Source organism: Salvelinus fontinalis, chromosome 2, assembly GCF_029448725.1.
Source record: "Salvelinus fontinalis isolate EN_2023a chromosome 2, ASM2944872v1, whole genome shotgun sequence".
Classification (NCBI taxonomy): Eukaryota; Metazoa; Chordata; class Actinopteri; order Salmoniformes; family Salmonidae; genus Salvelinus; species Salvelinus fontinalis.
This window is the reverse complement of record NC_074666.1, coordinates 69,696,426-69,720,390: the sequence shown is the minus strand read 5'-3', so window position 1 is coordinate 69,720,390 and position 23,965 is coordinate 69,696,426. Positions and strand designations below refer to the sequence as shown.

The window sequence follows — 23,965 nt, the reverse complement described above, 5'->3', positions numbered from 1 at the left end:
TTACTAGCTCCAACAGTGCAGTAATACCTATAAGGCTGCGTTGAGACAATGACCCAAGCCCAGCTCAGTTAATGCCTACCATTGTGTCGCTGAGTTGACCATAATGCTTCAGAAAATGTACATCCCTGGGGCAATGGTAGACACACAATGTACGTGTGAGTAACCTAGTTTATGTCCCTCTAACTGCCCTGAATGCCTCTGCTGATCCTACAGCTATTGTATGCAGTAATCATGTGCATATGAACCAGAGTTATACTGTTAGCATTGCTGTGTTGTTGTGTGCTTTAGTAGGAAGTCCACTGTGTGCAGCTCACCCTGCAATAACATAAATAACATGAGCATGTCTACCTCTCCTAAGCTTCCCAGTAAAGCAATGAAAACAATCAAGCATCCCAGAAAACTGCTAAAAATAGCTCACGTTCAGAAACAAGGTTCAAGAAATCAATAACTTGCTAGTAACAGATGACATTCATATTATCTCTGAAACTCACTTCGATAATACTTTTGATACAGTGGTAGCAATACATGATTGTAACATCTACAGAAAAGACAGAAATGCCAATGGTGTTGCTGTTTATATTCAGAACCACATTCCTGTAAAACCTAGAGAGGATCTAATGTTAAGTATTGTTGATGTAATATGGCTACAGGTTTTGTCTCAATTAAAGCCCATTCTTGTGGGAAGATGCTACAGACCACCAAGTACTAACAGTCAGTATCTGGATAACATGTGTGAAATGCTTGATAATGTATGTGATCAACAGAGGTCTATTTTCTGGGTGATTTAAATATTGACTGGTTATCATCAGGCTGCCCACTCAGGAAAACTTCAAACTGTAACCAGTGTCTGCATCCTGATTCAGGTTATCAGTCAACCTACCACGGAAGTTACAAACAGCACAGGAATGATATCATCAACATGTATTGATCACATCTTTACTAACGCTGCAGATATTTGCTTTAAAGCAGCATCCAAATCCATAGGATGTAGTGATCACCATATAGTAGCCATATCTAGGAAAACCAAAGTTCCAAAGGCTGGGCCTAATATAGTGTATAAGAGGTCATACAAGAAGTTTTGTAGTGATTCTTATGTTGATGATGTAAATAATATTTGTTGGTCTGTGGTGTGTGAGGAGCAACCAGACGCTGCACTTGACACATTTATGCAATTGCTTATTCCAGTTACTAATAAGCATGCACCCATTAAGAAAATGACTGTAAAAATGTAAATCCCCGGGGATTGATGAGGAATTGAAAAATTGTATGGTTGAAAGGGATGAGGCAAAAGGGATGGCAGATAAGTCTGGCTGCACAACCGATTAGCAAACGTAATGCAAATTGAACAATCATGTGACTAAACTGAATAAAAAGAAGAAAGTATAATATGAAACAAACATGAATGATAGTTCAAAGGTTTTGAGCACCTTAAATTTTAGGCAAAAAAGGCACACTCAGCTCCATCATTCATTGAATCGGATGGCACATTCATCACAAAACCCACTGATATTGACAATTACTTTAGATTTTTTTTTCATTGGCAAGATTAGCACAAAACTTACGCATAACATGCCAGCAACAAACGCTGACACTTCACATCCAAGTATAAATTATGAAAGACGGGTATTGTAATTTTTAATTCCATAAAGTGGAAGAGGTGAAAAACATTGTCTATCAACAATGACAATCCAACGGGGTCTGACAACTTGGATGGAAAATTACTGAGGATATTAGCGGATGATATTGCCACTCCTATTTGCCATATCTTCAATTTACACCTACTAGAAAGTGTGTGCCCTCAGGCCTAGAGGGAAGCTAAAGTATTTCCGCTACCCAAGAACAGTAAAGCCCCCTTTACTGGCTCAAATAGCCAACCAATCAGCCTTTTAGCAACAATTAATAAAGTTTTGGGAAAAAATTGCTATTTTTTGGAAAAAAATGCTATTTTACTGTAAACAAATTGACAACGAACTTTCAGCACGCTTGTAGGGAAAGGACATGAAACAAACACAACACTTACACAAATGACAGATTGGCTGAGAGAGATTTTGGGAGCTGTTTTGTTAGACTTCAGTGTGGTTAGTTTCAGAATGGGTGGGAAGGAATAAGTTAGTCCTAAATATTTCAAAAACTAAAAGCATTGTATTTGCACACATCATTCAATAAACCCTAAACATCAACTAAATATTGTAATAAATAATGTGGAAATTGAGTGAGTTGAGGTGACTAAACTGCTTCAAGTAACCCTGGATTGTAAACTGTCATCAAAACATGATGCAACAGTAGCTAAGATGGGGTGAAGTCCATCCATAATCAAGTTCAATCAATCAAGTTTATTTTATATAGCCCTTCATACATCAGCTAATATCTCGAAGTGCTGTACAGAAACCCAGCCTAAAACCCCAAACAGCAAGCAATGCAGGTGTAGAAGCACGGTGGCTAGGAAAAACTCCCTAGAAAGGCGAAAACCTAGAGAGGAACCAGGCTATGAGGGGTGGCCAGTCCTCTTCTGGCTGTGCCGGCTGGAGATGTGCCGGGTAAAGCGCTGCTCTGCCTTTTTAACAACACTATCAACAAGGCAGGTCCAACAGGCCCTAGTTTTGTCACACCTGGACTCTACTGTTCAGTCGTGTGGTCAGGTGCCACAGAGGGTCCTTGGAAAACTACAACGGTCTCAGAACAGGGCAGCACGGCTGGCCCTGAAATGAACATGGAGAGCTAACGTTAATAATATGCATGTCAATCTCTGATGGCACAAAGTGGAGGAGTGATTGACTTCATCACTACTTGTTTTTGTAAGAAGTGTTGACATGCTGAATGCACGGAGGTTTCTGTTTTTAAACTACTGGCACACAGCTCGGACACTCATGCATACCCCACAAGACATGTGACCAGAGCTCTCTTCACAATCCCCAAGTCAAGAACAGACTATGGGAGGTGCACAGTACTACGTAGAGCCATGGAACTCTATTCCACATCAGGTAACTGATGCAAGCAGTAGAATCAGATTTGTAAAAACACAGATAAAAATGCACCTTTTTGAACAGCAGGCACTGTGAAGAGACACACACAGGCACAGACACACTCTTACACAACACATAAGACACACATACACATTCATTTTGTATTGTAGATATGTGGTAGTAGAGTAGTGGCCTGAGGGAACACACTTAATGTGTTGTGAAAAATGTAATATTTTAAATTGTATATAACTGCCTTAATGTTGCTGGACCCCAGGAAGAGTAATGGGGATCCTTAACAAATAAATACAAATACCTAACAAAACAATACACGCAAATTCCCCAAAATAAAAAAAATAAGAAATATAGAATTGTTAGAGCGAGCAATGTCAAGGATCCGGAATATAAATGTTATGATGGTGTATATTGACATTATGGACAGCATATGAATAGAAAAGGTGTGTACAGCAGAAGTTTTATAGGATGAGCCTTGACTAGAATACAGTATATACATATGAAGTGGGTAAAACGGTATGTAAACATTATTCATGTGACCAGTGTTTGATGATTATGTACTTAAGGCAGCAGTCTCTGTACATAGGGTTGAGTACCGGGTGGTAGCTGTATAGTAATAGTGACTAAAGTTCAGAGAGGGGTACTGGGCGGAGGGTGGCTAGTGGTGAATATTTAACAGTCTGATGGCCTGGAGGTGGAAGCTGTTTTTCAGTCTCTCGGTCCCAGCTTTGATGCACCTGTATTGTCTCCGCCCTCTAGACGGTAGCAGGGTGAACAGGCCATGGCTCGGGTGGCTGAAGGCCTTGATAATCTTGTTGTCTGTGTGGATGGACCATTTCAGGTTGTCTGTGATGTGCAAGCTGAGGAACTTTTAAGCTTTTCACCCTTGCCACTGCGGGCCCGTCTGTGGATGGGGGTATGCTCCCTCTGCTGTCTCCTGAAGTTCACGATCAGCCCGTTCCTTTGATGACATTGAGCGAGGGGTTATTTTCCTGGCACCACTCCTCACTGTCTCCCTGTAGGCGTTGCTGTTGGTCTCGTGGTCTCGTTGCTGTTGGTAATCAGGCCTACCACCCAGGGCCCCTAGCTTAGTGATGAGCTTGGAGGGCACTATGCTGTCACCTGCAAACCTAATGATTGAGTTGGAGACGTGCATGGCCATGCAGTCATGGGTGAACAGGGAGTATAGGATGGGGCTGAGCACACACCCTTGTGGGGCCCCCATGTTGAGGATCAGCGTAGCAAACGTGTTGTTGCCTACCTTCACCACCTGGGGTCGGCCCGTCAGGAAGTCCAGGACCCAGTTGCACATGGCGGGTTTCAGAACCCGGCCCCCTAGCTTAATGATGAGTTTAGAGGGTACTATGATGTTGAATGCTGAGCTGTAGTCGATGAACAGCATTCTTACATAGGTATCCCTCTTGTCCAGATGGGATAGGGAAGTGTGCAGTGCGATGGTCCGTCATCCGTGGATCTGTTAGAGCGCTATTCAAGTTGTAGTGGTTCTAGGGCACGTGCCAAACTCATTCCATAGAGGGCCGAGTGTCTGCGGGTTTTCGCTTGTCCCTTGGACTTGATTGATGAATTAAGGTCACTAATTAGTTAAGAACTCCCTCTAAGGCGTTACCCCTCACATGGTTGTCTAGGTCTTAATTGAAAGGGAAAACCAAAAACGTGCAGACACTAGGCCCTCCATAGAATGAGTTTAATTAACATCCCTGGTCAAGGGTGTCGGGTAAGGTGGAGGTGATATGACCTTAACTAGCCTCTCAAAGCACTTCATGTTGTTGGAAGTGAGTGCTTACGGGGCGATAGTCAGTTACCTTCGCTTTTTTGGGTACAGGAACAATGGCGGACATCTTGAAGCAAGTGGGGAAAACCAACTGGGATAGGGCAAGATTGAAAATGTCCGTAAACACTCCAGCTTGCTGGTCTGCACATGCTCTGAGGACGCGGCTACGGATGCTGTCTAGGCCGGCAGCCTTGCAAGGGTTAACAGGCTTAAATGTCTTGTCAGCCACAGAGAACGAGAGCTCAGTCCTCGTGAGTGGCGGTGGCCCGCAACGGCGGCACTGTTTTCCTCGAAGCGTGTCCACGACGTGGTTTTCCCCTTTTTATAATCTGTGATTGTCTGGAGTCCTTGCGTCTTGTGACTGAGCCGTTGAATGGCGACTCCACTTTGTCTCTGTACTTAACGTTTTGCCGGTTTGATTGCCTTACGAAGGGCATATTGCTTCCATCTAACAGATCTGCAAACATCGAAGGGATAGGAAGTGGATTGGGATCGGCTGAAAGCCAACATGTGTGCCAGTATTCTCGGTCACCTGTCTCACGTACTCCCTGCTTCACACAGGAAACTGCAATTCTGACTTTCTCTGTGGCTCACTGGAGAAGGGTGGTCGCTCACCAAAGGTCAAAGGTCACCCTGCAGAGGATGGCCGACGACTTCCACACCACGGCAGTCCTCAGGAGCTGCTTCTTAACATGGGAGAAAAAGGTAGGGAGACGAAGCACAACTGCCTCTCCTCCAAGTGTGCACTTGTACACTACCATCAAGGAATTTACTGGTGTAGGGAATATGATGGAAATCCCATCAGTCCATGCTTACACCATCCAATCCTGGTATATAACCATACCTTCAAGTATAATTTTTTTAAGGTAGTTAAATGTTCACTTTAAGGAGAAGGGAGAGAACAGCAAGTGGGCTAGAGTGAGATATACAGTTTCATAATTTACTTTTCTTCGTCCAGTGACGTCCAGAAACGCAGACCATTAGTGAACATAAACACAACCAATCATTTCTCAGCTAGGAAAAAAAAAGGAAAAACATTTGCAACATTTTACTCACATTGATTTATCCTCCAATAATTAAAAAAAAAAAAGTTTTGAATAAGGGTAGCCCTTCTGCTGCTGGTATTATGGGTTGATAACATCCTCTCTCTCTCTCAGCGGGTGTTGATTAGAGTAAGGCCAGACCCGGAGGCCCGGGCCCAGCTGGTGAGGAGGGCGGTTTGGCTGCGGAGGAGAGGAGAGAGACAGAGGACCCACAGCGCCTTCACCCTCTGGACAGCACGCCTCAGACAAAGCCAGGCCGTCAACGCCTTCTACACACACACCACGCTCACCAGGTTGTGTGACAGAGAATATATATTTTTTTTTTTAATACAAACAAAACATTATTTTCAAAGGTATAGGGGATTAAGAGAAATACAGGCACTGCTCTAGATGCTCCTGTAGTTTAATTAGCAACATTTTGACCACAAAGGGCATTTTGTTTAAGTTTCACTTCTCCTATGTGGGATTTTGTTGGATGTGTGCACATTACTTATCATAGGATTTCTTCTTAATAGGATTTCTCCTGACCAGTACCAAATCCCTTCCCTACGTGTTTGTGTAGGGTGTTTACGGCGTGGGAGCAATGTGTCCACTCCCAGAGGGAGATGAGCGCTCTAGCCCGGGCCCACCTCCACCAGATGCTGCTTGGCCAAGCCCTGGCCCACTGGAGGGGGTCTGCCATCCGCAGCCTGGAGTTCCGCAGGAGAGGCCAGGAGAGACTGGCGCTGGGGGCCAGAGAGAGTCTGCAGCGCTGGAGAGATCATACCCACAGTGGGTCTCACTTAAATCCCCCTGAACAGGCCTCTGGATTATTAACGTTCCAGAGCATTCAAATAGAAATGTATTGAGTAGGAATAATTCATGTCTGTCAGATAATAGGGAATCTTGTCAGCTCTATTCATTCTATTTCAACCAAAGCGTTTACTTTTCTCTGAATACACTCATTTTTCCTAATCGATTCCTGGCACAGAGTGAATGCACACTTTTTTGTTCTAGCCCAGCCCTAACACACCAGAGTTAACTGACCCACTAGCCACCAAAGCCCTTGATCAGTTGTTCTGTTAGGGCTTGGCTATAACAAAACTGTAACCACTGGGTGTCCCCCAGGAATGGGTTGAGAAACACTTTGAGTGTGTTGTATCAGCCACTGTACAAGGGGGGAATAGTTTTACAGCAACTCCACTTTTCAAACATGCCATACACTTCATGTAAGCAAAATATACACTTGGAACAGAACTTGGCATTGCCACATTAAATCCCCAATGCAGTCAATACTGTTTATCCTGTGTTTTGTATCATTATTGTACAGCAGCTGATGAAACTAACACTGTGTGGTTTCTCCAAAGGGATGCGTGAGCTGAGACAGCTACTGGGTCAGTATGTGGAGAGTGAGAGAAGGGCAGCGAAGAGGAGAGCTCTACACACCTGGGTCCAGGCCACTGTGAATGTCAGGAAAGCCCAAGACTTACACCAGCAGGCTTTCATGAGCAGGTCAGTGGCAGTTGGGGACATGTTCAATCTGCAATGTAACTGAACATTTCACAGCAGGGGGACCGGGGCACTTATTTATAGAGCGTCTCAGAGTAGGAGTGATCACTGTGTATGATCATATCAATATTGCAGTGTACTTTTAGCTGTTTGTATGGTAAGGTATGTGATGGGGCTGTGACGGTCATGTAATTTTGGATCAGTAATTTGCCAGCCAAATGGCCACGGTCTCTTTACTAACTGTTTGAATAGCCAAAAAAAGGGTGTTGCGTGTGCTGCTTCTGCACCTTTCTGTGTGTCTGTGGAAAGTTAGAGAGAGAATAATTTACCCATTTTTCACTAAATTAAATATTGGTTTAATTATACCTACAGAACATGTTTGGTCAAGTCTTGATCAATCTTCCCATCTTTCCTATCCAACCCCAATGACAATCATCTTTTCCATCAATATGCAAATAGCCTTTGCACTTGCCTGTCTCACTGTAAACCAGTGGTAGTCAGGGCCTCATTATTGACGGGCACTCAGGGCACTGGCCTCCAACATATTATTATTATTATTTCTGGTGGCAGGTGGGAAGGCCTCCAACCAAAATGTACTTAGGGACCCAAAAGGCTAGAGCTGGCCTTGCTCAGATAGCATATGAACATGGTATAATGTGAAGAAAAGCAGGAAATTTGCTTTATAACTGAAAAGCTTTCTTCATGGCAAAATGTGTAAAATATAAGTTATCACTGTTAATAATTCCGCAGCTCGCAAGCGGCTCTCAGGAACATAATAGTCAGCTTGTGAAAATATGAAACATTTTAGTAGGGGTCCTCGCCCAGGGGCTCATAATATTTCATATTATGTATGTTATTATATTATGTTATTAATATCTCATAATATTAAAACCCCCGTGTTAAAACACCTTGCTTGTTACAGCAAGGAGCAACAAAGTTTCATCACGTTGTTAAAAGTCCATGTTATCGCAGAAACTTACTAAACCGCTCAAATGCCTGGCCGTCCTGACTGCCAAGGTTTTTATAGTCAACTGAAACGAACCATGAAAAACCATTTAAACTGAAATAAAATAATTTATATAACATACTGAAACTAACTAAAAATAAAAACCATCATGAATTATCTTTAGCAAAAATCTTACGTTTTTCAAGCTTTTTAGGGGTTTTCAAGCTACTGAATGTGGTGGGTAAATGCAGCCAGGAAATGGCATGTTTCAAAAGGCCTAGCTTGTGCATCACAATCACTAACTAGCTAACGGGGGGAAAAACGTCTAGGTAGCTAACTTGATTCGGTCACACTAATTGGATAGTTCCATTTAGATGATCTGTTTAAAAAAAGAAGGGAAATAAAGGGTTTTATATATAAATGTGATTGTCACACTTACAGGCACCATCATTTCTCTCTGTAGGCATATAATATTAAAACAATGGAGAATTTTAGGCATATCTAAACTTTTCACAGTAGCTGGACAAAGAACCAATGTAAAGATAAATGGAACGTCCACTCACTGTTCTACTGCTCCCAAATAGGCATATGTTTTATGAACATATTTGGAACCATCTTACAGATCACATCGCATTCACACATCTCCAGAAATTGCATTGCATGCACTCTATGGACATAGCAACCTTAAAAGCAGGATGTTGAATCATTCTAATCAGATTGGTTGTAATAAAATTAAATGAAAAACAAGCAGTTGCTTTTTAAACAGCAATAAATACATGTAATGATGTCATTAAATCGCCACGATAAGAAGACAGGCATTGCTGTTGAACCAGCCTTCGTTATAGTAGGCCGAAGGCTTTTGGACATATGAAATGGAAAACGAGCAATTGTTGCAGATAACTAAATACCGGTATTCACCGATGTTCTCATTTCATTATGGACATGTAGCCAACATTTGTCAGCTCAGTTTTACTCCTCTCAAACTTTATATTTTAATAGCTTTGGTGACTAAGAGTTATTTCCAATCGGTCTCAGGAGCCAAACCCTTTATTGACAGTCTTGACTACGCTATTGCATTGGGCAGGACAAAAAAAAAGCCTTCATTGAGAAGGGAGGCTGTGCTTGGTTTTTACCCCCCCCCCAAAAAAAACAAAATGGGGGAAAAACTTGTTTCTAAATAAGAAGTATACAGGCACCAAAAACACATGAGGCTATTCATTTTCATTGCGCATATGGGCAGTGTGTGTTACGGCTGGATTTGCAGAGTTTCCGCAGTCAACATTCATGCCATAACTAACTGCATTACTGCTAAAACCAGCTTTTGGTTGGTCTTAAATATCCCTAACAGCGCTGCGGATCATGTTGTTAAGGACACACCTAAAATATTTCCACCCCTCCCATCTGAGCACAAGCGTGCGGATATAAAACAGGTCCATTTCTGAACCTGGCGTTACATGCTGACCAGACCACTCGCGTGTTGATTTTGTTCACCCACACCAGATGCGATCAAGGACACTCAGGTTGAAATATTAAAATGAACTTGCAAGCGTCACAAATAGAATCAAGTTCTATTTTAGCGCTTGGCTATGCAGATGTGCCCGAGCAGTGTGGGTGCAATGATTGAATAACATGTATGTGTACATTTATTTTGCAACGCTTGTGGTGTGGTCAGCATGTACAGCGCGCATGTTGATTTTGTTCACCCACGCCAGACACGATCAGGACTCGCAGGTTGAAATATCAAAATGAACTCTGAACCAACTATATTAATTTGGGGACAAGTCGAAAAGCATGAAACATTTATGGCAAATAAGCTAGATAGCTTGCTATTGCTAGTTAATTTGTCCTGGGATATAAACATTGGGTTGTTATTTTACCTGAAATGCACAAGGTCCTCTACTCCGGCAATTAATCCACAGATAAAAGGGTAAACCAAGTTAGTTTCTAGTAATCTCTCCTCCTCCAGGCTTCTTCTTCTGTGGACTTTATATGGCAGTTGGCAACCAACTTTAAGGTGCATTACCACCACCAACTGGACTGGAGTGTGGACCTCAGTTCATCTTTCAATCACCCACGCGGGTATATGCGCCTAAAAACCAATGAGGAGATGGGAGAGGCGGGATTTACAGCGTGTCACAAATAGAACCAAGTTATATTTTAGCGCCTGGCTACGCAGAAGCGTGCAAGCAATGATTGAATAGCATGTATGTGTACATTTATTTTGCAACGCGAGCGGTGTTGTCAGCATGTTAGGGATGGAAAATGCCAGTGCGCTAGTTTTTTTAAACGACGAAATTGCAAACTAACGTGCGTTTGACACTAGCGCCGCATTAACTCCAGACGACGATAGAGCCTTTACTGTGCGCTGTTTTCATTTCTTGCCAGTATAGGACCTCCTATTATTAAAGATTTGTCTTGACTTTTAAAATCTACCTTTTTAATATGTGGCATACCGGTGAGCAGAACCATTTTAATCTTATTGTCAAACAAGTCACTTCAAAGGTGTTGTACACTACCTGCGCACGTTCATCCACTAAAATAATTCCACCATCCAACAGCACACCAGCCACTTGATGAATGAAAAAAAGACATCTGATAGAAAAACACCAGAAAGTGTAATGGGATTTGGCGATTGAGACACTTGTAACCTGGTTTGAGGCCCTTCATAACAGCATTTTGGGGTGGCAGGTAGCCTGGTGGTTAGAGCGTTAACCGAAAGGTTGCTGGATCGAATCTCCGAGCTAACAATGTAGAAATCTGTTGTTCTTCCCCTGAACATGGCAGTTTACCCACTGTTCCCCGGGAGGCCGTGATTGTAAAAAAAATTGTTCTTAACTGACTTGCCTAGTTAAATAAAAGGTAAAACAAAATTATAATAAGAAGAAAAATGTTGCTTCAACGGACTGTACTGGCTCACTTTCGAACCTGAACCTCAAAAGGGACATGGAATGACTCCATTGTGGCACCTAACCAATGACCCATCATCACCTTATGTATTACTGCCTCTCAGTTCAAAATGACATACCAAAAAACAAACTATAACATCCAAATGGCTCCTGCCTTCCACGCATGCTTTCTGCCCCCAACACTAAAACTAAATCATATAAAAACAATATTTTTATACGACTGAAACTAAAAACTAAAATAAACTAATATAAAAACGCCACTGCTGGCTTGCCTCTGAAGCTAAGCAGGGTTGGTCCTGGTCGGTCCCTGGATGGGAGACCAGATGCTGTTATAAGTGGTGTTGGAGGCACTCTTTCCTCTGGTCTAAAAATAAATATCCCAATTCCCCAGGGCAGTGATTGCCGATATTTGATTAATTTAACCTTTTAGGCAAGTCTGTTAAGAACAAATTCTTATTTACAATGACAGCCAAACCCGGACGACGCTGGGCCAATTGTGCACCGCCCTACGGGACTACCAATCACGGCCGGATGTGATTCAGCCTGGATTTGAACCAGGGACTGTAGTGACGCCTCTTGCACGGAGTTGCAGTGCCTTAGATCGCTGCTCCACTCGGTAGCACTTGACATTGCCCTGTGAAGGGTGCCGTATTCCGGATGGGACGTTAAACGGGTGTCCTGACTCTGTGGTCACTAAAGATCCCATGGCACTTATAGTAAGAGTAGGGGTGTTAACCCCAGTGTCCTGGCTAAATTCCCAATCTGGCCAGTCACCTAATCATCCCCAGTTTACAATTGGCTCATTCATCCCCCTCCTCTCCCCTGTAACTATTCCCCAGGTCATTGCTGTAAATGAAAATGTGTTATCAGTCAACTTACCTGATAAAATAAGGCTTGAATAAATGTAAAAAAAATAACCGTCGGTTACATTGTGCCGGCCCTAGTATAAGAATGTCTTGACTTTGGGTTGCAAACATTTTGGAAAAGGTAGCAGTAATATCATTTACATTTAATAATACAAGTATAATAAACATGCTATATTGAAAAGTTTTACAATTGTGTCGGCAAAATATATAAATTGCAATCCAAGATAGTCTTTGATAAAAGGTTAAGTATAGGAGGCACTGTCCATTGTCTGCAGTAGTAGTTATTGAACTCTTTTCATAAATGATCATACCTGATCATCTAGACATCAACTAATGTCAAGTTTGTTAGAACACAAATGTTGAACATTAGGAATCGGGTGGCAGGCTGATGGCCAGGGCTCAATGTAAGTCTGCATTGCAATGTAGACTCTGCAATGCAAATTAGTGCTCTACACAGGGAATAGGTTACCATTTGGGAGGCACAGTAGTTTCCTCGTTGAACCGCCTTTAGAATGGAATCTTGAACCTTGAACATTTGTGTCCCTTCATAACAGCATTTGTTTTCTTCAATGTATACAAAATATAGAAAACCAGAAAACACTGGACAACTCTCCAGTAACTAACAGTTAATTTGGCATCGGGTCAAAAGCATCATCTACATTTTGAATTGACCAACAACTCTCTAAAAGTTCAGAAAGAGCCGTCTCTATTGATGGTACTTGTTCATCCAGGTTAGATTCAACAAGCTCTTCGCAAGTAGTTCCCTCATGCCTTTCTCTAATGGTTTTTGGTCTTCCCTTGCCTCTCCCCCTTCCTCTGCTTGTGGCTTTCCTTTTGCTCCCTCTCTCCCCCACCTCCTCCGGTTCGCTCTGCCTCTCTTCCTCCTGCTCCCACTGTTTTGCAGATTTGTGTTCATTCAGGTTCGATCCATCAAGCTCTTTACCAACAGTTCCTGCATAGATCTTTCTGCTGGTCCCTGGTCTTCCTTTTGGTCTGCCTATTGGTCTACCTGTACTCCTCCTTTTGCTCCCACTCTCTTCTTCCTCTGGGTTGAAGTCAGAGTCACTGTTGCTCCCGCTCTCCTCCTCTTCTGGGTTGAATTCTGAGTCACTGTTCTTACTCTCCACAAACTCCTCAGGGTCAAAGGTCTGTCGTTTCCTCTTCCTCCCTGCCCTGCGTGCCCTCTTCACTCTCTTCTGCCAAGTCTCTGCGTTTGGCTCTCGACTCTCCTCTATCATTACCTGTTGTTCAGTCTGAGTCGCTGAGTTTGAGATGAGCTCCTGTCCCTCTTCATTCTCCTTGGTCCCGTAGCTAAGGCCTGGGTGATAGCGCTGGACGTGGCTTTTCAGACTCACGTTGTGGTTGAACGATTTGTCACATTGCTGGCACTTGTACGGCCGCTCGCCCGTGTGGAGGCGCATGTGGGACTTGAGATGGCTCGCTTGGTTGAAGGAGCGCTGACACTCGGGGCATGTGTAGGACTTGTCCCCGCTGTGGACTAGCATGTGTCTTTCCAGGATGTGTTTTTTGTTGAACTCCATTTTACAGATGTTGCAAATGTGCTGTGTGGGCCCCCTGTGACCTTGAATGTGGCTGTCTCGGGCTTTAATGTCGCTAAATCGTTTGGGGCAGTCAGGGCATTCGTAGGGCTTTTCCACACGCGGGTGGCTCTCCTCGTGCCTTAGTTTCTCCGGCCTGCTCTGGAGCGGCTTGAGGCAGTACTTGCACTCGTGCACATAGCCTGGCTTGTGGATTCTTCTGTGAATGTTAAGAGAGACCTCGTTAACGAACCGCTTGCCACAGTCCTGGCAGACGAACGGCTTCACATGCTCACAGACGTGAGCCTTGGAGCCTTTGGTGAACGTGCCGCAATCCGGGCATAGCGCCGGGGAATCCCCTTCAGAATCTGAGGCTAGAAGTTCACCTAACTCCACCTCCGGTTCCCACTCCCTATCAGAGCTCTCCTCCTCCTCCTCTCTTGTCTCCTCCTCCCCCTCCATTTCTTCCTCCATTTCTTCCTCCCCCTCTATTTCTTCCTCCCCCACCTCTTTTTGTTCCTCCTCTGACTGACGTTTCTTCTTAATGGCTTTGTCGTCGTGAACTTCGTCATCCAAACAAAGAGTCGTCTCAAACACCAGGGTTTGAATGTCCTCCAGACCTTTGTTGCAGATATCACCATCGTTACTCTCCAACAGAAGACCACTTTCCTCCGCAGTCTGCAAGGACAATGAACAATAATGAGCAATAGCTACAACGAATCAGTAATACATCTTCAATGTACTTACAATTGGCACTCTTATACCAATAGTTCCACATAACTATTGGCTAGAGAGAAACACAATGCAGATGAGAAAGGGACATCAACACCCCACAGAATCTCCCTAAATATGTAATATTCTATGGATGCATCTCAACCTATTTTGACTATGGACAAAAATACTGGCAACCTCCTGATTTCACTTAGTTTACAAATCATAGCCATAGATGATGACAATTGTGGTTACTGGTTTACTTGACTAACACCTCCCCATTTAAAAAGTTTGTTGTTTTTATGGCTTGTGTGAATTTGCATTCATGCATTGATCAGTGAAAAATGATAAAGGCTACCTTCAAGGTCTGAGAATTGAAGGTGCCAGTCTGAGCATCAGTGGATGTGCCAGTTGAGGTACCAGCTGACGTGCCAGTTGGAGCATCAGTTGTGCCAGTTGATACTTTGGCTGCTGAGGAGGACAGGTATTCAGCTGGGAGGTTAAAGGGCTGGCTCTTCCATTGGCTCCGGTGGTCACAGTGGTTGCAGAACCGGTTGATGGTGAGCAGGGTGTCTTGGATGAACTTGTCGATGCTGCAGGAGCCTCGACAGACTGGACAAGTCTTGAACAACGGAAGGAGGCAGTCTTCGTAGACCACATACTTCCTCGCCATGTACACCGTGACAGAGTTTAACCTGGAAGAAGATATCTTTTTTAATCATAGGTTACTACAGATTGGGCTTTGCAAGCAGGCCAGACAGTGAGACCGTTCAAAAGTAATTAAGCATAGTTGCATGACAATTTTCAATTGAACAGTCGCTCATAGATTAGGAGGACAGGTGGCCTAAGTCATTAGCCAAATAATTTAGAATAGTTCCCCACGGGCTACTTAAAGTAAAATGTAAGTTTATACCGGTTCACTTCCCTGTGTGGTATGTCCTCCGTAAACCTTGTATTGACTCCTACATTCTTCTGGATTGGCTGCACTTGGATGGCTGGAAATCAAATACAGTAGCATGTTAGAGGTCATTTCCACGTAAAAAGACCCATGAGCACCAACGTGAGGTTCATAGGAGCATGTTGAATAGGATGTCAAATGAAAGCTGAAAAGTGTGCAAAGCTGTCATCAAAGGGTGGATACTTTGAAGAATCTAACATTTTAAATATATTGATTTATTTAACACTTCTTTGGTTTCTGTTATTTCATAGTTTTGAGGTCTTCACTATTCTACAAAGTAGAAAATAGAGGTTTGGCCTGATTTATTAGGGCCGATTTCGAGTTTCCATAACAATCGGTAATTGGCCTTTTTGGATGCCGATTATGGCCGATTACATTGCAATCCACAAGGATAATAACATAACATTGAAGGTTGTGCAATGTAACAGTAATATTTAGACCTAGGGTTGCCACCCGCTCAATAAAATACGGAACGGTTCCGTATTTCACTGAAAGAATAAACGTTTTGTTTTCGAAATGATAGTTTCTGGATTTGACCATATTAATGAACAAAGGCTCGTATTTCTGTGTGTTTATTATAATTAAGTATATGATTTGATAGAGCAGTCTGACTAGGCGGTGATAGGCAGCAGTAGGCTCGTAAGCATTCATTCAAACAGCAGCTCTTAGCAATGCTGGGATGCATAGCGCTGTTTATGACTTCAAGCCTATGAACTCCCGAGATTAGGCTGGCAATACTATAGTGCCTATAAGAACATCCAATAGTCAAAGGTATATGAAATACAAATGCTATAGAGAGAAATAGTCCTATAATTCCTATAATAACTTAAACCTAAAACTTCTTCACTGGGAATATTGAAGGCTCATGTTAAAAGGAACCACCAGCTTTCATTTGTTCTCAGCAAGGAACTTAAACGTTAACTTTTTTAGATGGCACATATTTCACTTTTACTTTCTTCTCCAACACTGTGTTTTTGCATTATTTAAACCAAGTTGAACATGTTTCATCATTTATGATATTATTAATTTTTATTTGTTTTTAAACGGCATCGGCGTTGAAACATCATAATTGGTCACTTGCATGCTGGAGAAGTGTGCTCTTCAAGGATTAATCCCGGTTTCAAATGTAGATAGCAGACATTGTATGGCGTCGTGTGGGCAAGCGGTTTGCTGATGTCAACATTTTGAATAGAGTGCCCCATGGTGGGGTTATGGTCAGGGCAGGCATAAGCTACAGACAACGAACACAATTGCATTTTATCAAAGGCAATTTGAATGCACAGAGATAACGTGACAAGATCCTGAGGCCCATTGTCGTGCCATTCAGCCCCCGCCATCACCTCATGTTTCAGCATGATAATGCACAGCCGACAGCCCCATGTTGCAAGGATCTGTACACAATTCATGGAAGCTGAAAATGTCCCAGTTCTTCCATGGCCTGCATACTCAAGACATGTCACCTATTGAGCATGTTTGTAATGGTCTGGATTGTGTGCGACAGTGTGTTACAGTTCCCTCCAATATCCAGCAACTTCGCACAGCTATAGAAGAGTGGGACAACATTCCACAGGGCATAATCAACAGCCTGATCAACTCTGTGTGAAGGAGATCAAATCAAATGCAATTTTATTTGTCACATAGCAGATGTTAATGCGAGTGTAGCGAAATGCTTGTGCTTCTAGTTCCGACCGTGCAGTAATATCTAACCTAACAATTTCACAACAATGTGCTGCATGAGGCAAATGGTGGTGACACAAGATAGTGACTGGTTTTCTGGTATCTGACCAACAGATGCACATCTGTATTCAGTCATGTGAAATCAATTGATTAGGGCCTAATGAATATATTTAAATTGACATATATGAACTTTAACTCATTCAAATCTTTGAAATTGTTGCATGCTGCGTTTTTATATTTTTGATCGGTGTAGTTTAGGACAATTCAATCTGCCTTCTGTGAGTTTACGTAACATTGCCTTGTTCCTTAATTCCATTACCAAAAACCCACATTACTTTTAAGACATTTTCTAATTCCTCCCCCTCATGAGGAAGGATAATTAAAGTTCACACAAGTAACAAGGTAGACCTATCAATTTGTGTTTATTAATTATTGAAGCTGCAATATGTAATAGGTCTTTCATTCTCATTGAAAACAAGTCTAAGAAGCACTAGATTTGTTTTACGTACGCTATTTCTATGCTTCCCGTTAAGTTTCATTTTTGCGTATTTTACTTTCTATTTTGTACACCAGCTTCAAACAGCTGAAAATACAATAATTGTGGTTATTGAAAAATGATTTCAGTGGTTTCGATGGTACAATGAGTCTCTACACTATACTTGCTTGTTTTGTCGTCTGGTGGTCAAAACAAGAGTGTGAAAAGTCTGAACAACCCCTCTCTCTCTCCCCCTCCAATTAATGTCACCATTGTAAAGTGTTCTAGCCTGTATAGACATTGTTTTGCGAACAGTAAATAACAGTTTCAACATTTTCTACATGCCGTGTCGGATTATTTAAGTGTGTTAACTTGTGTGCAGCTTGAGTGGGGAGCTAACATGATGCAGCCCGACTCCCAGTGCAGGCTAAGTGGAGCAGGCACAGTGCACTCACACTAAGGGACACATACGCTGCACTGATACTGTCTTGATCGGAGAGACCAATTTGACAGAAGTACCGAAAGTAAAAAATTAACGAGTCCTTTTTCATGTTCTAATATCGAAAAAAGTACTGAAGTTTCGGTATACCGTGAAACACTAGAAGAAAAGTAGTGTATAGTCGAGTTTACAGTCTTGTACAGTAGAGGAGAATGGAGTAAAATTCAGTAACTACACAGTGGAGCACACGAGTTGAATACACTAATGTACTGTACTGGACTATACTTTCATGAACTATACTCTACTGAGCTGTACTTTGATGTCCAAACTTGTGAAACATAGTTGTCTATGGTTCAGATTTGGTCCGGTCTGGACCAACCAAATGTGGTCGTCAAATAATAGCCAGTTTGTAGAATAATACCCAAATATGCAAAGGAGGATATTGCATATTTCTACCTTTTTGTATATCTATTTAGGATACTTCACCATGAAGAGAATGACATTCATATCCATAATTATGCATGTCTGTGTGGTACAGATCAGGGACCCATGATGAAATTCCATTACCGCAATTCTTTTACGGGTGTAAATCCACTTCACTTACTGTAGTTCAATAACCAAAATATATAGTTTTCAAACTCAAGGTGTGTTGTCATTAGGGATGGATGGGCATGAGTAATCAAGTACTGGAGTATGTTCCATTTGAAACGGGGCTCAATTTGGCATTTTTCAACGTTGAACCAAAATATGTCTTTTCGGTATACAGATGTTCTATTTAGTTTATTATGCCCATTCATTTTAATTTTCTAAATAGATTAACAATTGTACATTGAACACTGCATGGGGATGAATTATGGCCAGGGCATCAGTTTGATGAGTAGCCCTAGGCTTAATGATTCTGATGAAAATACGCTCTGTCGTTATCAAACAAATGTTTTTGCATATTTTCAGTTTTCAATTCAACCTGTCTGCTTGGTGGGGGGGGGGGGGGGTTAATTTATATTTGTAATAATGACAATTACAACAATACTGAATGAATCCTTTTATTTTAACTTAATATAATACATAAATAATTAATGAAAACATGTTCAATTTGGTTTAAATAATGCAAACAGTGTTGGAGAACTCAAAGTGCAATATGTGCCATGTAAAAAAGCAAACGTCCTTGCTCAGAACATGAGAACATATGAAATAATTAGGAAATCTTCAGGGTTAGTTCTACGGCCGGATTTTGGCTATAGGCTATTAAAAGCAAGGTAATCTTGGCTATGTAAAACGTCTAGGTTTCAAACAATGATATGGCTGGCTAGGTGTCATATGTAATTATTTAGGTTATGGAAATGTGTAATATTAAAATATCATTCCAATGTTGGTTAAATAGGCCTATTAGAATGCACATTTTACTCTCGCCCGCCAGCCCCGAGTTGAGGTTTTGTGTGCTGGGAGTTGCTGTGGCATTTGCATTGTCTATAGACTATGGCTAGCTACTATGGTATTCTAGAGAATATGGTTGCATCTCCCTGACCTGAACTGAAGGCACACTATAAAATGTGCTAAGTATTTCTGCCTCACGCAGCAACACTGCCTGGCTGGGGGCTGTGAATACGCATGTGAAGAGCTGAGTGACTGATTAATTTTTAGAAACGTGGCGCACGGGCATAAATTGGTTTAATTTACTTGAAACTGAAGTCTACTGTAGTGAGACTTTGTTCTTTTTGTTTCTTGGCTATTTACATAGACAACAACCTAGCTTGTGAACAAAACTATGTTTGAGTTTCAACTGTTAGGGAAGAGAAGACAACGCTTCTACTAGTCAGACCCTCAATCTCAGTTACAAACAGGACTCGAATCGCATTACCACGGTAACCTCCTGCCCCGTGAACATTTTCTCATCTGATATTTTGGTTAAAAAATGAAATGCAACAATATACCACATTACTTCTTACTAGTAATACATTTGTTTAAAAAAACATTACAAATGCTCATGTTTTGTTGGTGTAATTTTCAGAGGTGTAAAGTACTTAAGTAAAACTACTTTACTATTTATATTTTTGACAACTTTTACTTCACTACATTTAGCTCCCGAGTGGCGCAGCGGTCTAAGGCACTGCATCTCAGTGCTAGAGGCGTCACTACAGACCCTGGTTCGATCCCGGGCTGTATTGGCCCAGCGTTGGCCGGGGTAGGCTGTCATTGTAAAATAAGAATTTGTTCTTAACTGACTTGCCTGGTTAAATATATATTTTTAAATAAAATAAATGTACTTTTTACTCCATACATTTTCCCTGACACCCAAAAGTACTAGTTACATTTTGAATGCTTAGCAGGACAGGAAGATGGTCCAATTCACGCACTTATATATTTTTTAATTTAACTAGGCAAGTCAGTTAAGAACAAATTCTTGTTTACAATGATAGCCTACCCCGAACAAACCCTAGCATGCTGACCACACTGCTCGCGTCGCAAAATAAATGTACACATACGTTATTCAATCATTGCACCCACACTGCTCGCGAGCATCTGTGTGTGGCCAGGCGCTAAAATAGAAATTGGTTCTATTCGTGACGCTCAACGCACTGCAAGTCCGGCCTCTCCCGTCTCCTCATTTGGTTTTTAAGAGCATATATCCACGTGACATCTCCTCATTGGTTTTTAGGTGCATATACCGACGTGGGTGATTGAAAGATGAACTTAGGTCCACACTCCGGTCGGTTGTAGTAATGCAGTAAAGTTGGTTGCCAACCACCATATAAAGTCCAAAGAAGAAAAAGATGCCTGAAGGAAGGAGATGACCAGAAACAAATTAGTTTTATATGCGGATTAATTGTCTGAGTAGAGGACCTTGTGCATTTCATAAAATAACAACCAAATGTTTATATACCAGGACAAATTAGCTAGCAACAGCAAGCTAGCTAGGTAAATTGCCATAAATGTTAAATGCTTTTTGACCTGTCCCCAAATTAATATAATTGGTTCAGCTTTTGTTTTGATATTTTAACCTGCGTATCCTGATCGCTTCTGGTGTGCGTGAACAAAATCAACTTGTGCGGTTTGGTCAACATGTAACGATGCTCGGCCAATTGTGCGCCGCCATATAGGACTCGAATAGAACAAGGATCTGTAGTGACACCTCTAGCACTGAGATGCAGTGCCGTAGACTGTTGTGCCACTCGGGAGGCCCAAGAGAACATCCCTGGCATCTCTATTGCCTCTGATCTGATGGACTCACTAAACACAAATGCTTCATTTGTAAATGATGTCTGAGTGTTGGAGTACGCCCCTGGCTATCCGTAAGTAAATAAAAACAAGAAAATGGTGCCATCTGGTTTGCTTAAAATAAGGAATTTGAAATGGTTTATACTTTTACTTCTGATACTTAAGTATATTTTAGCAATTAGATTTACTTTTTGGGGTATTTTGGTTCTGAAAAGAATCTACCTGCCACGGTGGCTGGCCTGGCCATTAGCAAGTGGTGGTACTCAATGCGACCATTCTTCAGTGACTGAAGACAGAGGGTGAAGGCTGCGGAACACACGCTCTTTGTTTAATGGGGCAGCTGGTGGTGGAATGTAATGTCTCTAATTTAAGATTATTCAGTAACCAGTTCACAATAACATTGTTCTCGTTTAGATATTTACATGTGGTTCGATTAATAATTATAATGTATTAATTGAACAATGTAATGGATGTTTGTCTGTTTTCATTATGATGCAAAAAGTTTTTTCTTAACAAATTAAGTTTGTAATATAGACTGTATCAGAAATGGACCAATTACTTTAAAAGCACTGCAAATGACCTAGACTCATGTTGGCATATTTAAACATTTAAAAAACCAAGTATTTTAATTTTGGGACGGTTCAAGTTCGGTTTGACAGTTGAAGTTGCACTTCAGGTCGGTGAAGAGGGAAAAATTGTTGCGACCCCTGCCTCTAATCCCCTTCACCATTTTGTCCTCATTCAGATTATTCAAATTCAATCATGGAAGTGTTCAAAGTGATTTAAAAAAGGGACAATAGATCAAGATCACTGAGTACCAGGCCATTAGAGGGCCGTGAGCAAATTGGGTAGGCCACCCATCAACTGCATTCATTTGCAGAGTTTTGGAAGGGATTACATTGACTGCGGTCATGATTTGTGACTGCCCTGGTGTCGGTAATACGGTCACCGTGACAGCCTAGTGTCAGCGCAAGGCCGCTACCGAGCAACTGCCCTACACATCAATTCATTTCAGCTGTATTTGAAAAGAAGTTAACTATTCTACAAAAGATACAAGCCATATGCCTCACCTTTGTTTTTATTTTTTTCTCTGTAATAATAAGCCTGTGTTGACACGTTGTGTTTTAACGGTACCAGAACGGGTCTTGGAGGTGATGGTACCATAATGTTGCATACTGGTGGTGGTTCATATTGGCATCCCTCATCTTTTGTCACACCCGACGTCATGTGTTCCACCTAAACAAAACAAGTACAATGTAAACAGGGGTTAGGAATATTTGCCTAGATACGCTAGCTATTGTCTGTATACTTTGCCGACGGTACAACGTCGAACTTCAAGTTCAGCCTAATCGCAAATCCCATCTTCACTTGAGTAAAGTTGGTGAAACACTCGTCTGTAATGTGAACCCTGCAGATACTAGTTTCTGAAGTAACGTTAACCTTTTCATCAGGCTTAATGTTACACTCAGCAAGAAACAGCACGCACTCCAGCAGGAGTCAAGGGTCTCGAGGAAGGCTGTGTTGAAATGCTAACGAATTCTTGGCACATCCTGTTACCGAACAAGACCACTGAGTACCAGGCCGTTAGTGAGGGCCGTTAGCAAGTTTGGTAGGCGACATCAGCGCCATTCATTTGCGCAGTTTTGGATGGGATTACATTCTAATCTATAATGTTCAATACGCACAATAAGTTGACTGGTGAGCTAATGTGGCTCATTTCAGTGGATTCAAGAGTCTGTGTAATCTCTACATAGTTATGTTCTGTGGGTGTCACTGAGTACGCTGATACTCCATTTCATGGGTGCACAAGCTATACAGTCCCATATGAATGTTTACTACACACAATAGGTTGACTGGTACAGTCTGATATGAATGTCCAATGCACACAATAGACTGACTGGGGAGGTGATTTCCTACAATCAAAGTCCTGCAATAAGAGCTATGAAACTAATATGTGTAAACTCTTTGGAATTATATGTGGGTGTCACTGAGTTTCATGGGTGCACTCCATAGGTAACGCTGTACAGTATATACAGTGCTGTGAAAAAGCATTTTCCCCCTTTCTGATTCTCTATTTCTGCATATTGTTTTTTATACTGAATTGTCAGATATTTTACAAATAAAAAAGTGTATACTTTTATTTAATTAACAAAGTTATGCAACACCTAATTGTTTGGTGTTCACCAGGCAGAATAGGACCCATGTCATCCAAAAAGTTGACTCAAGTTTGCCAAAAAGCACCTGGATGATCATCAAGACTCTTGGAAGAATGTTCTATGGACAGATGATTCAAAAGTATAACTTTTTGGATGACATGGGTCCCATTATGCCTGGCGAAAACCAAACACTGCGTTCCACAGTAAGAACCTCATACCAACGGTCAAGCATGGTGGTGGTAGTAGTGTGATGGTTTGGGGATGCTTTGCTGCCTCAGGATCTGCCCGTCTTGCCTTAAAACCTCTTAGCGCTAGGGGTTAGAATTTTTTATTTTCTTAAAATAACATTCCCAAGGTAAACGGACATTTTCTCAGGTCCAGATCGTAGAATATGCATATAATTTACAGATTAGGATAGAAAACACTCTAAAGTTTCAAACTGTCAAAATATTGTCTGTGAGTATAACAAAACTGATTCTGCAGGCGAAAACCTGAGAAAATCTGAACCGGAAGTGATATTTTTTTTAATCTGTTTCCTGGACCGTCTTAATTCCATTTAAAGGGGTATCAACCAGATTCCTTTTCCAATGGCTTCCTCAGGCTGTGACCAGGCTTCATATATGAATATATATATTCATATCCTTATTGTGGCACCAGATGTCTCCATGCTAGCTTCACATAGGTGCACATTGAGTCACCATATATATACATATTCAAATATGAATAGATATATATGAATATACAGTATTGTTACACAGTATTGTTGAAACGCACATCCA

At 41.7% G+C, this 23,965-nt stretch overlaps 2 protein-coding genes across 9 annotated transcripts in view; one reads left to right on the top strand and one right to left on the bottom strand.

Annotated features, from left to right (window-relative positions):
• Positions 1-3,176: 3,176 nt before the first annotated feature.
• LOC129824385 (protein SFI1 homolog) overlaps positions 3,177-23,965 on the top strand; it is a 58,548-nt gene continuing 37,759 nt past the window's right edge. The window contains exons 1-4 of the mRNA XM_055883976.1: positions 3,177-5,472; positions 5,925-6,103; positions 6,373-6,581; positions 7,157-7,301. Of these exons, the coding sequence (XP_055739951.1) occupies positions 5,410-5,472; positions 5,925-6,103; positions 6,373-6,581; positions 7,157-7,301 (596 nt within the window). The 5' untranslated portion in view covers positions 3,177-5,409. The remainder of the gene's footprint in view (positions 5,473-5,924; positions 6,104-6,372; positions 6,582-7,156; positions 7,302-23,965) is intronic.
• The window catches only part of LOC129824334 (zinc finger protein 345-like), a 59,184-nt gene continuing 47,363 nt past the window's right edge, over positions 12,145-23,965 (bottom strand). For 4 of the 8 annotated variants that reach the window (XM_055883923.1, XM_055883931.1, XM_055883940.1 and 1 more), the window contains 4 exons: positions 22,101-22,266; positions 15,179-15,260; positions 14,624-14,960; positions 12,145-14,232 (listed from right to left, as the gene is read on the bottom strand). In XM_055883923.1, the coding sequence (XP_055739898.1) occupies positions 12,643-14,232; positions 14,624-14,960; positions 15,179-15,260; positions 22,101-22,266 (2,175 nt within the window). In that variant the 3' untranslated portion in view covers positions 12,145-12,642. Of the gene's footprint in view, positions 14,233-14,623; positions 15,261-22,100; positions 22,267-23,965 lie in introns of all 8 variants that reach the window. The other 4 variants (XM_055883948.1, XM_055883967.1, XM_055883959.1 and 1 more) reach the window with 2 other exon arrangements.